This window comes from Condylura cristata, unplaced genomic scaffold (genome assembly GCF_000260355.1).
Source record: "Condylura cristata isolate star-nosed mole 26May11 unplaced genomic scaffold, ConCri1.0 scaffold00020, whole genome shotgun sequence".
Classification (NCBI taxonomy): domain Eukaryota; kingdom Metazoa; phylum Chordata; class Mammalia; order Eulipotyphla; family Talpidae; genus Condylura; species Condylura cristata.
The window spans coordinates 26750918-26765549 of NW_004567121.1; the positions used below are offsets into that span (position 1 = coordinate 26750918).

At 42.7% G+C, this 14632-nt stretch overlaps 1 protein-coding gene across 1 annotated transcript in view; it reads left to right on the top strand.

The window, feature by feature from the left end:
- Positions 1 to 14126, top strand: part of PPM1G (protein phosphatase, Mg2+/Mn2+ dependent, 1G) — a 20202-nt gene extending 6076 nt beyond the window's left edge. Inside the window, exons 2-10 of the mRNA XM_004686351.1 lie at positions 8162 to 8231; positions 8996 to 9081; positions 9603 to 9735; positions 10259 to 10674; positions 11149 to 11283; positions 11582 to 11816; positions 12168 to 12297; positions 12845 to 12947; positions 13515 to 14126. Coding sequence (XP_004686408.1) covers positions 8162 to 8231; positions 8996 to 9081; positions 9603 to 9735; positions 10259 to 10674; positions 11149 to 11283; positions 11582 to 11816; positions 12168 to 12297; positions 12845 to 12947; positions 13515 to 13721 — 1515 coding nt within the window. The 3' untranslated portion in view covers positions 13722 to 14126. The remainder of the gene's footprint in view (positions 1 to 8161; positions 8232 to 8995; positions 9082 to 9602; positions 9736 to 10258; positions 10675 to 11148; positions 11284 to 11581; positions 11817 to 12167; positions 12298 to 12844; positions 12948 to 13514) is intronic.
- The last annotated feature ends 506 nt before the right edge of the window (positions 14127 to 14632 follow it).

Here is a 14632-nt window from a genome sequence, read left to right on the forward strand (position 1 = left end):
AAGTGGCTTTAGCTTCTCAGTGCTGTGCTTCAACCCCCTGCGCCACCAGGGAGGGCCTATGCCTATATTCATCAGAGATACTGGTCTTCAGGTTTTTTTTAGTGTTAGCTCTCTGGTTTTGGTATGATGGGTAACCCAAAGCTCATTGAATGAGTTGGGAAGTCATGAATCTTTTTTTTTGTATTTTGGGAAGCACCGATGAAGATTTTATATTCATTCTTTAAGCACTGAATAGAAAGTCATTTGAGATTGGACTTTTCTTTGTGGAAAGTTTATTTTTTGTATTGTGGTAAAATACACAGCATAAAAATTGCCACCTTAAACATTTTAAATTCACAGCTCAGGGGCTCACCCTGGTGGTGCAACTGTGAAGCTCTCCCAAGCCACTGCAGCACTAGTTCCATCCCTGGCCAGGTAGCTGACCCACATGGTGTGGCACACCTCTTCTGACCCAACCACTGCTCCCCTCAGCAGTGTATTTCAGTGGATCTGCCTGCTCTGTTCCCCACTCTGTCTCTGGTGAATCCTCTCACCCAGCACACCTCTGGCCTGTACTCCAGTTCTGTAAGCATAAATAAATCTTTTAAAAAATTATATAAATTCACAACTCAGTAATGCTGAGTATATATACACATTGTTGTATGACCAGTCTCCAGAATGTTTTTGTCTTGCAAAATTTAAACTACTACTCATTGCTCCCCCACCTTTCTACTTCTGTCTCTGAATTTGACTATTCTTGGTAGCTCATAACGACAGATTTCACTTAGCATAATGTCCTCAGGTTCATCCATATTATGTCACTTGTGTATGAGTTTCCCTCTTTTTTTTTATTTTTCTTTATGTTTTTAATTATCTTTTTTTTTATTGAAGTAATGTTGCTTTGCAGTATTGTATGTTTTAGGGTTCACACTTCAGTGTAACTATACCACATCCACCACCTCCAACAGTGATCCTCCAACCTTGCCTCCCACCTCACTCCCTCCCCCTTTGGTAGCTTCAGTTCTGCAGTAATATTTCTAGGTTTTGTTTTGTGCTGTTCTTTGCTTTGTTTCTTCATATTGCATGTATGAATGAAATCCGGTACTTGTATTACTCCTTCTGATTTTTTTCTGCTTAGCATAATTCCCCTCCAGTTCCATCCATGTTGCCTTAAATGACAAATTTTCACATTTTTTCCTGTAATAACTGAATTTCCGGGCACTCCCTGGTGGCGCAGCGAGTTAAAGCACAGCACTAAGAAGCTAAAGCCACTTCTGCATGAGTTCAACCCCCGCCTGCCCCGGAGGTGACCCACATGGCCTGGCAGACCTCTCCTGACCCGCCCGCTGCTCCTCTCAGCAGTGTATTTCAGTACATCTGCCTGTTATGCTCCCCACTGTGTCTCTGGTGAATCCTCTCACCACCACTGCACCTCTGGCTTGTACCCCAGTTCTGTATGCACAAATAAATAAGTCTTTAAAAAATAAATAACTGAATTTCCTTCCTTCTTAAGGATGAATTGTATGTATGCATACATTTTGGCTATTGTAAAGGAAGCTGCTACAAACATGGGTATACAACTATCTTTCTGGGGCCCTCCTGGGAAGTCCAGGATCAAGATATCGGTGAGGACTTCTAGTTTACAGACAGCTGTCTTCTAGTTGTGTCTTCAGATGGCAAGGGAGCTCTTCAGGGTCTCTTTTTTTACAAGGTTACTAACCTCATTCACGAGGACTCCTTCCTTGTGATTTAATTGCCTCCTAGACTAGCCTGCCTTTAATTGCCATCATATTGGGGATTATGTTTCAATATATGATCTTTAGTAGAACATAGATTCAGTGTATGGCACAGTGGTATCTGCCTTAAAGTTGAAGGTGCTACAGAAAGAAAAATGGATTTAAAAGTGTTACTGCCCTATCAATGGAAATAGCTAGTGTACCAGAAGACTTAAAATTTCCCAACATGAACCTTTTCCATGAAAGGGTACAGTGAGAACTACAGGCCTGACAATCAGTGCTGGGTTGGAATATATAATAATGGTAGGACTATAAATATTCTGCCCTTTAAGGGAAATTCATGGTTATATTGGTCCAGAGGTCATCAGCCTTTTAAGAAGTTATAGTGAGATTAAGGGGTTATTTGTTTTGATTGGATAAAGCTTATAGATAGAAAAGGTGATAGCCACTTCTAGTGAAGTATAAATAGGTAGAATATGGTTTTATGGAGAGTAATTCTATGTGCTGTTCATCTTATTTGTGAATGATTGCTTATGAGTGAGTACGTGGAGGCGAGATAACAGCTAGATTATATGTAGGCTGAATTACAGGGGTGCAACAAGCGCAGACTAGAGTTGAGTTAAACACTATTAGGAATAAAGGCCTTCCCTGGTGGCACTGAGGGTTGGAGGGCGCGCTGTGAAGTTAAGTTGAACCAAGCCAAGCCGTGGCTGCTTCATTCAGTGTGGGTTCAGTTCCCGCTTGGGAGTGATCTGCATGGCCCTGTAGACCTCTCCTGCCTTGCCGATTGCTCCCCTTCGTCAATCTGCCTGTTCTGCTCCCCACTGTTTCAGGTGAATCCTCTTGCTGCCCCTGTACCACTGGCCTGTATGGCCCATTTCTGTATGCATAAATTAAAAAAATAAAGTATATTCCAGGAACAAAGTTATGAAGGAAAACTGGGCAGAACTTGGTGATGGATAGTGGAGGACAACCAGGAAGTCAAGGAGGACTAGCATTAGGTATTGCCTGGGAGTTCGGATTTCATCAACAGAAATAGACCTGTAAGGAAAGCTCTGTTTTTTTTGTTTGTTTGTTTTTGTTTTTGTTTTTTTCTGAGACTGTTTATATATGTTAAAAGTGGAGAAGGGACATCCTATTGAGCCAGGCTTCTTAGAGGTATTGAACTAGTGTTGTTTACAGGACTCAAGAAAACCTTTAGGACACCTGACAGTTTGTGTTGTTCCTATACAAATTTTGGGAGAATGAAGCTCACAAAATGGTTATTTGAGTTGCTGTTAAGGTTGGTGCCTACTCATTAAGGTCTTAAAGGAGAAAGCTTGAGATTAGGTATTTAAGAGGAATTGTTAATATAGAAAGAGGAGGAAATACTGCTTTTGAGGCAGAAGTGGAGAGGTTAGATAAAGCTATTGAGAATTTTGAGGTAGAACAGGGAAGATGAAATACTTCTTGAAATAAATACTATCTTGATCTAAATGAGGGAAGAGATCATTTTGTCTGCTAAATGTGAAAGGAGTATAACAGAATTTGAACAATGTGGGAAAAAGGTTGTGCTGGCTAGTGAGTAGTGTATTAATACGAATACACAGGGAAAATGAATGGATGTAGTGACCACAATCAACATTTCATCACATCTTATGACCAGCAATACTTAGTGACTGATTCAGGGGTAAAGAAAAGCAGTTGAACGGGTTATACAAGGTTGGATGAACTTTTCTAGATTGCTAAGAGACAGTGTTGAAATACTTTGGCTCTGGCTCAGAGAAGGACAGAAAGAAAGGCAGGCAAGTGTGAGATCCATGATAGGAGATCATATGGAGGAAGTTGAAGTGGCTGGAGAAGGTAGAGTGATTCCAAGTGATGATAAAGATTCAGAGCCTCAACAATAAGTGGAGGAGAAGATAATAAGGAACTTACTAGCCTTAAGTAACATCAAGGTTAAGATGAATTGATACTTGGGGCATTCAGCATTGAGAGAAAGGATGGAGAAGAAAAATGTGAACCAGGTACTAAATTTTATGTATTAAACTCCAGTTTACAAAGGATTTTTTTTACATGTTTTGTGTTATTCTTGGCAACAGTTTTATGATGATATGGGTAAGGTATATTACGTATTATAGAGGATAAAATTAAGGCACTCCCAAGAAATAACTAGCCAGAGAGCACACAGTATATGGTAGCATGGAAACTCAAGGCCAATTCATAAATTGTTTTGCTGTAGTAATTCAGAATAGAATAATAGGGCTGATTGTACAAAAATAAAGTATTGAACCCGCCACTGATTTTGATATTTGATCTTCCAGATTTCTAGTGTATATGAACTTTATATTTTACTTTTTATCACTTAATATATTGTGAATGACTATGCAATTCCCAAGTTAATATATATTCATTATTTCTATCAGAGGCTTGTTCCATTGGTGGGATATACTATTTGTGATTGACTCATTGAAAATTTTTAAAATTAAAAAAAAAAAGAAATGTCAAGGTATAATTGACATAAAATACTAATTTTAGGTGTACAGCATAATTTTTTTAAAGATTTATTTATTTATGCCTATAGAACTGGAATACAGGCCAGAGGCATAGGGCCAATGAGAGGATTTGTGGATTCACCAGAGACAGAGCTGTGGAGAGCAGCGTGTCAGACAGGAAAGGTCTGCTGTGCCATGTGGGTCACCTCCCTGCTGGGGACCGAACTCATGGTGCAGTGGCCGTGGACAGCTCACAGTGCTGAGCTTTAACCAGTTGCACCACCAGGGAGGGCCCACAACATAATGACTTGATGATTGCATTTATTGCAAAATAACCTCCACATTTAAATCTAGTTAATATCAGTCACAATACATAGTTGTAAGAACTTCAAGATTTACTCTATCCGTGGAAATTAGGTGGTTATAATTTTTTTTAGTGTAAATAATGCTGTAATGAACATTCTTGCACTTATCTTTGCACTTTGTCTTATTATTTCCATACCATAAACTTCTGGAAGTTGGATTTGTAGTTAAAGGGAATGCACATTTGAGATTTGGATATATATTACCAAGTTGCCCTCCAGCAAGGCTTTACTAATAATAATATTAATCTTTAATTTGGACAGAAGAGTATTTCCTTGTTTTCAAATCTTTGATTATTACTGAGGTTCAGTATTTTTTCATATATTCAGTGAGGTTATATATTCTTTTTAAAAAACACATTGCTCCAATGAGGAACAGAAGAGGTAGTCAAAAAGATGGTTTGAATACAAGTGTGAATTGGAGAAAGATGGTACAGCTGTGATCTAGAGCAGCGCAGTAGGGCAGAGAAAGGCCAATTGATTTCTTAGGTTCCACTTAGTAGTAGTGGTTGGAAAGACTGCTCCTCACCCCTCTCAAAAAGGTAGAATTAGTTGGACCAGTTTCTCAACTTTTAATAACCTACTAAATCTTTTTAAAACACTTAATTTACTTTTGAAAAAGCTAAACATTGAAAAAGCTAGACTTTCTCTGGTTTCTAGTTCCTCTCACTCCCATCCATCTGCACCCTTAGGCCCTCCCATTGTCAAACATTTGTAATAGTTTTCCATATGTCCTTGTAATATCACAGTATGAAAATATAAATACTTATTTCTATGTGCCCTCTTATACAAAAAGCACCTTTCTAACTATGCCATTCTGTACTTTACTTTCAATAACCATGGATTTGGGCCCTCCCTGGTGGTGCACTGCTTAAAGCTCAGTGCTGTGAGGCTGTCTGCAGTCACTGCAGCATGAGTTCGATTCCCAGCCAGGGAGGTGACTCACAAGGCACAGTAGACTTCTCCTGACCCACCCGCTGCTCCCCTCGGCACTGTATTTCAGTCAATGTGCTTGTTTCACTCCCTGCTCTGTCTTTGGTGAGTCCACTCACCCCACCCACAATGCTGGCCTGTACCCCAGTTTTTGTATACATAAATAAATCTTAAAAAAACAAACATAGATTTTTAAAAAATAATATAATAGTTTATTTTTACATCATTTTGTGCATTTTCCATCTCAGTTGTAATCCCCTTGGGCTTCCCATCACTAAATCATCCATGTACCATCACCATAGTCCAGTGGACTTCCCTCTTCCCCACTCTACCCCCATAAAATGTCTCTGGTCTATAGCTGTTCATTATTATTATTTTCTTGCCTGGTCCATTATACTCCTGCTATGAGTGAAACCATCTGGTATTTTTCCTTTTCTTTCTGGCATATTTCATTAAGCATGATCTTCTCTAGTTCCATCCAAAAACATGGATTTTTTTTTTAAGGTAACTAATACTTCTGTAATTGCATTGTTCCCTAAAATGAATTTAATGTTAATTAAATGTGGACAAATGTAGAATTGGACATAAATTGCATGCCATCAAACCAAAATAAATTAAACAAATTTATCAGAATTATAAGAATCATATCAGAATTAAAATCAGCATTAATATGACATAACTGCTTTTGCTAAAACAAATCGACACAGCATGAATTATACTGAGGTATAGCTTTTTTTTTTTTTTTAAATTTATTTATGCATCCGGAATTGGGGTACAGGCCAGAGGTGCAGGAGCAGTAAAAGGATTCACCAGAGACAGAGTGGGGAGTAGAACAGGCAGATTGAAGTACACTGCTGAGGGGAGCAGGGGGCCATGAGAAGAGGTCTGCTGTGCCATGTGGGTCAGCTCCCTGGCCAGGCATTGAAGTTGTGCTGAAGCAGCTGCTGCTAACTTTGTAGTACAGCACTTTAACCCATTGCGCCACCAGAGAGGGCCCCTGAGTTACAGGTTCTTAAGGAGCTTGGCATGTCTGTAGTCTGTGTATGCCATGCCTTTTCAGTTCTCTCACTGCTTTTCTGTAATCCAACCCATTCCTACTTACTTTGGTCTACTCTTTCTTTATACCATGGCACTAGCATCTTTGTATATGAATCATCATTCTCTGTGATTTACTTATTATATTTATTGTGTATAACCCTCATTAAAATATACATTTCAAATGAATTATCAGTCTTTATTTTGTTCACTGGTACATCTCAAACACCAGGCACATATCCTGGGACAAAATGCATACTCATATATTGATGGATGAATGAATGAGTATATGAATTCTTAAGCACATTTAAGTCTGAGAACACTGGTAGAGGTCCTGAGGCCTCTGATGATAATCATAATGGTAGGCACTAAGATGCTGAGAAGAGAGGAAGATACTTAGTGGGAAAGGAGACCAGTGTGGCTGGTGGTGGAGTGGCTGGGAGAGGGAATAGATGGAGTTTGGCCTATAGTGCTCCCTGGATCCCGGCATGAGGCTAAGAGGCAGTTGATGATGACCTTAAATAGGCCATCTGAGATGATCCATGGCAGGCTACTAGCTCTGGGCACTTTCTTCTGGAGACAGAAGGTAATATCAAGCTAGCTCTTTTGGTGTTCTCCTTCCTACCTTAAAATACTAAGTTTTATTTTCTAGATTTATATAATGAAGGCATCACCTTATTTCAGGGACAAAAGAAAAGGAACTATACTCAAATTTCCTGACTTATATAATTAGAAGTTATAAAATGCTAATGCCTGGAAGAGAAAGGACAGTTGTTAACTTCAAGAAGGACAAGCAAAGTAAATAGCCCATTATGTCCTTTTAATTTGTGGAAAGTACCTGGAAGGTAGGTTGAGTTGTTTTTTGATGGGGCACACTAGGCTGGGACACAGTCCTAGTAGTCTTTATTAGACTTTGACTTAGCCTGGAAAATTTATTTAGGGTGACAGAATTTTGTTAGTAGAAAAATCTAATCAAGCTCAGCCTTTCAACCAAAATGTTGGTATGGCAAGCCCATTGTACAATTCTCTTTAGGTGTACTGTGTCATCAGAGTTACATGATGACTCAGCTCTGATTGGAGAGAGGTGAGAAGGCTATAATAATGTGTTAATGTAAATTCTGTTTAATAAGTACTCAACATTATTTGTTGGAAATTTTCAGGGTGTAAGGCCCTTGTTGTGTTTTTTTTTTTTTTTTTTTTTTTGCCATCTTCTCTAACATTTTCCCCTTGAAACTCACTGATTTGTAGGATGCATGTAAAAGTTACTTTAATGATTCTTTTTATGGTTCTTTCTTCCCATAATTGCCACAGATCCAAAAGTGTCAGGTCTAGAGTTACAGCAGCCAAATATTCTGCTATCTAAATAGAGATTTCCTAGGCTGAGGCTCTAGCCTGCAGAGATGGTGACCTTTTCATCTCTCTCCCTTTCCTTTCTTTTTCCCTTCTTTCTTTTCTCCCTTGCTCTCCTTCCTTTCTTCCTCCCCTGTACTTTTTATTTTATAATTCTCATTTCTAGGTCATACAGGTCAATCAGGGAAGAATGAGTAAGAATTAAGTTTGAAGGAATCATTATGACCTGAGGTGTACAGGAAGAATGTCCTTGACATTGGGAAATGCTAATTATGCTTTTTCTTTTTCCTAGGATGCTCACAACTGTATTCCTGAACTGGACAGTGAGACAGCCATGTTTTCTGTCTATGATGGACATGGAGGTAATTTTAGCAGATCAATTCCAGTCTTTCCAGGACTAGAATTGGTCCTTATTCTTTTGCTTTCCAGGGTTCTGGTTCTCAGGTAGTGATTTTTCTGCCTAGTGCTGATTGTCTGCCATCCCTTCTTCCTGTTAGGATATTTTATTGCTTCACAGTATCACCCAGGCCTTGTTTTAACTCATAAATGAGGCCTCTTTCTAAATGAGGCCTCTTTCTACATTAGCATTTACTGAGAACTTAAGTACATAAGAGAGAAAAGACAAAGGATATTAATATAGCCATAAAAGGGGTACTGAAATTAATTTTCTGAGTCAGAATCTCCCAAACATTGTCTTTGAAATAGGTTTCAATTGTTTATTTTTTTTTTTAAAGATTTATTTATGCATACAGAACTGGGGTAGAAGCCAGAGGCAGAGGCACAGGAGCAGTGAGAGGATTCACCAGAGACAGAGTGGGGAACAGAACAGGCAGATTGATCAAGTACACTGCTGAGGGGAGCAGCAGGCGAGACAGGAGAGGTCTGCTGTGCCAAGTGGGTCACCTCTGGGGCTGGGGGCTGAACCTGCACTGAAGCAGCTGTGGCTCTCTTGCAGTGATGTGCTTTAACCTGCTGCGCCACCAGGGAGGGCCCTGAAATAGGTTTCAATTGTGTCAAGATGTTCATCTCCTCAAGCTTTGTTGTTTACTCTAGTTTGGCATGTGAATATATCACTACTGTTCATGTGTGAGAAGCAGTGCTCTGGGTGACCTTACTTTTCTTCTAGGGGAGGAAGTTGCCTTGTACTGTGCCAAATATCTTCCTGATATCATCAAAGATCAGAAGGCCTACAAAGAAGGCAAGCTACAGAAGGTGTGTCTTCCCACACTACATTCTACTTCTGTAGACTTTCCTTTGTTTTTCAGTCCTTGGCTTTTCCTTTCTCCTAGCTGCTGCTGCTTCTTTTTAAAAAAGATTTGTTTAATTTATGCATATAAGAGCCAGGGTATAGGCCAGAGGGGTGGTAGGGGCAGGGGTGAGAGGACTCACAGAGACCGAGTGGGGAGCAAATAGGCAAACTGACTGGAATACACTGCTGAGGGGAGCAGTGGATGGGTCATAGTGCCAAGACTTAACCCCTTGAGCCATCAGGGAAGCCCCTCTCCTAGCTTCTTGCTGAAAATTCTGTGCTTAAAGTGAATTTATTCTTCCTTGGCCCTTTTTAGGACTGCTTTATATTCCTGGATCTCTGAATTATTTTTTATTTATATATGAGTTTGGCAGATTACACTAATTTGTATCCCATCCTTTTGCCCAGGATTGTATGCAGGTACTTTATTTTATACCTGTGAACTTTTCCTGCACTTGACTCATATTATTTTGCTTATATTCAGGCTTTGGAAGATGCCTTCTTGGCTATTGATGCCAAATTGACCACTGAGGAAGTCATCAAGGAACTAGCGCAGATTGCAGGTCGACCCACTGAGGATGAGGATGAAAAAGAAAAAGTAGCTGATGAAGACGATGGTGGGTGTAGCATCCTTTGTTTGCAAAGAATCAGCATTGTAAAGAATGTATTTTATATCTCATTATCAACTGTAAGAGAGAATGACTTCCGATTGGCCTGGGGAGCACTCCCTCAAATTAAGAGACAAGGAGAATGGGAAATAGCCTTTGCCAAGTGCCTAGTGTAGTGTGATCTTTTTTCAAGATTGCACCAACAGCCTGTCATTAAGCCTAGACTGTACTTGGCCAACACATAGGTTCCCTCGGTCCTTAACCAGAATAGGGTGTCTAACCTAATGATAAAAATGAGGTGATGGGGAAATATGGTAACTAATGTTCCTTTGAATAAGAAGGGAGTAAAAGACAGACCAAGGCAGGTGTTATCTTAGGAGAAGGAAGCAAAGGGTGTTCTTCTGAGATTTGATAAGTGAGAGGAGCTTTTGGAGTGAGAGGTGGTGGGAAAGTTGAACGTTGGGCTGCAGTGGTGGTGAGCAATACTAAAGGAGTCTGGCATGGGAGTGCTGACTTACTCCTTTCCCTGCAGTGGACAATGAGGAGGCCGCACTGCTGCATGAAGAGGCTACCATGACTATAGAAGAGCTGCTTACACGCTACGGGCAGAACTGTCACAAGGGTGCTCCCCACAGCAAATCTGGAGCTGGGACAGGCGAGGACCCAGGGTCCCAGGGGCTCAATGGGGAAGCAGGACCTGAGGACCCGCCTAGGGAAATGTCTTCAGAGGAAAATGGCCCCATAGCCAAGACCCACACAGGTCCTTCCACTAACTCGGAACGCGGGACTGAGGCAGGCCAAGGTGGTGAGCCTGGCACTCCCACTGGTGAGGCTGGGCCTTCCTGTTCTTCAGCCTCTGACAAGATGCCTCGAGTTGCTAAGTCCAAATTCTTTGAAGATAGTGAAGATGAATCAGATGAAGCCGAGGAGGAAGAGGAAGACAGCGAGGTAAGGCCCTGTGGGTGCAGACAGCTGACTACTCCTTCTCTTATTTTGACATCATTTCCCCAAACCCACTATATTCTAATTTTTCTTGAATTCATTATCTCCACCAGGTACCATTAGCCCTCTTACCTCTTTGTTGACACTGTAATAAATAGGTCTAGTTTTGGTCTTTGAGTCTGTCCCCCTGAAAGAGAACAAGAGAGTGGTTGTTACGTTGGATATTTGTGTTTTTTCCTTGTCTGGTAACTTACCTTCTGGTCATGTTGTTTAGGAGTTACCTTTGACTGATTGTCCTGACCTCATCCAGGGTTTCCTGCTAAATCCAATTCAGGATATCAGTTACACCTGTCTTTGCACTCCCTCAGTTTCCCATCAGCCCATGTTCAGTTTGGGCTTCTTGGCTCTGAGTATGAGTTAAGGGGGAAGGACACTTTGAATAACCTCAGTATCAGCAACCTGGGATTATCCCTTTGGCAGGAATGCAGTGAGGAAGAGGATGGCTATAGTAGTGAAGAGGCAGAGAATGAGGAAGATGAAGATGACACTGAGGAGGCTGAAGAGGATGAGGAAGAGGAAGAGATGATGGTGCCTGGGATGGAAGGCAAAGAGGAGGTAAGTGTGGGATGGGAGCAGTGAACCTAGAAAAACAAAAAGGGAGGTGTGAATTCCTCCCATACCTTCCCCAGACCAATTTTAGGGTGCTATTCTGCCAAGGGAAGCAGGTTTTTTGGTTAGAATTATCTCAAAAGGGGAGGGAGTATGTTAAGTCTCTGGAAAGAATAAATTCATGCTCCTCCTGTTTATTGTGTTCTAGTGATAGGAGGAGAAAGCATAGCTGAACAGTCGGGGGAGCACAAAGGGGGAACCTTTGTCTGGAAGCTCCCATGACGCTCTCTTTCTTCCTCTTAAGCCTGGCTCTGATAGTGGTACAACAGCGGTGGTGGCTCTGATACGAGGGAAGCAGTTGATTGTGGCCAATGCGGGAGACTCTCGCTGTGTGGTGTCTGAGGCTGGCAAAGCTTTAGACATGTCTTATGACCACAAACCAGAAGATGAAGTGGAGCTAGCACGCATCAAGAATGCTGGGGGCAAGGTCACCATGGATGGGCGAGTCAATGGCGGCCTCAACCTCTCCAGAGCCATTGGTAAGGACCAGGAAACTGAAAGATTTCGGGGATCTTGTTCTGTTCCCAGCTACCTGTGGCAAGCTTTCAGCTTTATATTGCTTGTACACTTTGAAGTACTGTTTTGTGTCTACTACCTGTATTTAAACATCTCTATGAAAGCTAGGTATCATTTTTGGATGATGAAAAAGATAGATTCGGGACTTAAATTTTAGCAACCTGAAGACAGGGCTAGAACTGGACAAACTAAAACACTGTTCTCCATGCCATTATGAAAACTTTGTAAAGTAGCAAATGAATGATAAGACCAGCCTCAAACAACTCTATGGGAAGTATCCAATTACTCATTCACTAACCATTTCTTTACTTCAGGAGACCACTTTTACAAGAGAAACAAGAACTTGCCACCTGAAGAACAGATGATTTCAGCCCTTCCTGATATCAAAGTGCTGACTCTCACTGATGACCATGAATTCATGGTCATTGCATGTGATGGCATCTGGTGAGCACTGGTGTAACCTTAAAGATCTCTTTTTTCTTGCAGCATTACTTCTTTGTAGGGCACTGAATTACTTTGATTTTATCATCCCTGTAATGACCATTTTTAAAAAAGATTTATTTATTTATGCATACAGAACGAGGGTGCAGGTCAGAGGGGCAGGGGCAGTGAGAGGATTCACCAGAGACAGAGTGGAGAGGAGAGCAGGCTGAGGGGAGCAGTGGGCTGGTCAGGAGAGGTCTGTCGCACCATGTGGATTGCCTCCAGGGCCAGGAATCAAACTCACACTGAAGTGGCTGTGGCTGACTTGCAGTCCTGCATCCTTACCTATTGCACTACCAGGGAGGGCCTGTAATGGCCGTTTTAGTTCCTTTTATCAAGGGTCAGCACCTGGGAATTCATCTTGGAGTCAAAGCCTCCAAGCCTAAGGTAGACCTGAGGAGAATCTGTGAGTGTTTACATTGGCCAGGACTATAACATCTGTCAGTGCACCTCTGCCCTGCCTTAGGATGGGATTAAAGAAGATTCTAACTGTTGTTTTTGACCTCAGGAATGTGATGAGCAGCCAGGAAGTTATAGACTTTATTCAATCAAAGATCAGCCAGCGTGATGAAAATGGGGAACTTCGGTTATTGTCATCTATTGTAGAAGAGGTGAGTCCTAGGATGGAGCAGAGAGGGTGTCTGGTATGCACAGCCAAGGTTTTCTCTCCCCTCCCCCCTTTTTGCATAGAAAGGGTGTAAGTCAGAGGTACAAGGGGGTGAGAGGATTCACCAGAGACAGAGTGGGGAGCAGAATAGACAGATGTACTGAAATACACTGCTGAGCTTTGGGGTAGTGAGCAAGATAGGAGAGGCCTATGCAGGTCATATGTGTTAGCTCTCTGGCTGGGCATTGATCCCATGCCATCTTGGTGATAGCGCTGACATTTAACCTCTAGTCCACTAGGGAGGCCCCAAGGTTTTCACTTTAGATCTGAGCTAAGACCAGAGCCTCATAGTGTTAATTACTGATATATGCCAAACTCTGGCCAAAGTTCCACCTTCTCACATTTTCTTGACTTACCCTTATGCCCGGGGACTAGCGAGTAGGCTGTATGTGCTAGCTGTTACCTCTTCCTCTCCTGGCACCCTATAAGAATCGCCAGTCTTCCTGTGGGATTTTAGTTTCCCAGGAAGATGTTCAGACCCTGAAACGGAACTTCCCCATACTTTTTGTAGCTGTTGGATCAGTGCCTGGCACCAGACACTTCTGGGGACGGTACAGGGTGTGACAACATGACCTGCATCATCATTTGCTTCAAGCCCCGCAACACAGCAGAACTTCAGCCAGAGAGTAGCAAGCGGAAACTGGAGGATGTGCTCTCTACTCAGGGGGCTGAAGAAAATGGCAACAGCGACAGCAAGAAGAAGGTCAAGCGGGACTAGCAGTTATCCAGACCCCTGCCCACCTAGACTGTTTTCTGAGCCCTCTGGACCTGAGACTGAGTTTTGTCTTTTTCCTTTAGCCTTAGCAGTGGTTATGAGGTGTGCAGGGAGGAGCTGGGTGTTTTCCTCAGCCCATTCCAAAGAGGGCTCACCCTCCACACAGCAGCCCAGGGGCCTCTGCTGGCCTCCCCAGCCTTCTTGCTCCTTGAGGCTCATCACCGGTTCTGTGCCTGTGCTCTGTTGTGTTGGAGGGAAGGACTGGCGGTTCTGGTTTTTACTCTGTGAACTTTATTTAAGGACATTCTTTTTTATTGGCGGCTCCATGGCCCCTAGCCGCTTGCGCCCGCTCTCTGTTGTACACTTTCAATCAACACTTTTTCAGACTAAAGGCCAAAACCTAATCGTGCCCATGGTGTCCTTTTTTTCTCTGCTGCCTTCCATCCCGAGCCACCCAGAGTGCTCTGGCAAAAGAGTGGACCCCACTGTTAGCATCTACCGAGTCCCTCCCTGTGCGGGTCGCCTATGAGTGTGCGTTTCGGTGTGTGGAGGGAAAAGGGGTATTGTAGCTCCCGGTCGGCTGGTTTGGCGGCCACGCAGCGCATCCTCACCCCTTCCTGTCGTCAAGGCTAATTTTTCAGTCTCCAGGGGAGGAGGGGTCGGGACGGTCAGGCGGCCCGGATGACAGAAGGCTACCGCCCTCCCGTCGCCGCTGTCGCTCTGCTCTCCGATTGGCTCGCGCGCTCCCTTTCGTCACAATCACTTCCTGGTCACGCAGCGAAGCTTTCGCCGCTCAGCTTCGCACGGACTACGCCTCCCGTGTGGCTGTGCGGAAGCGGAAGCGGAAGGGAGTACGGAGGTACCAGCTGGTCTCCGTAGGGGGGGCTCGGGGGCTCCATGAATGGACGCGGCGG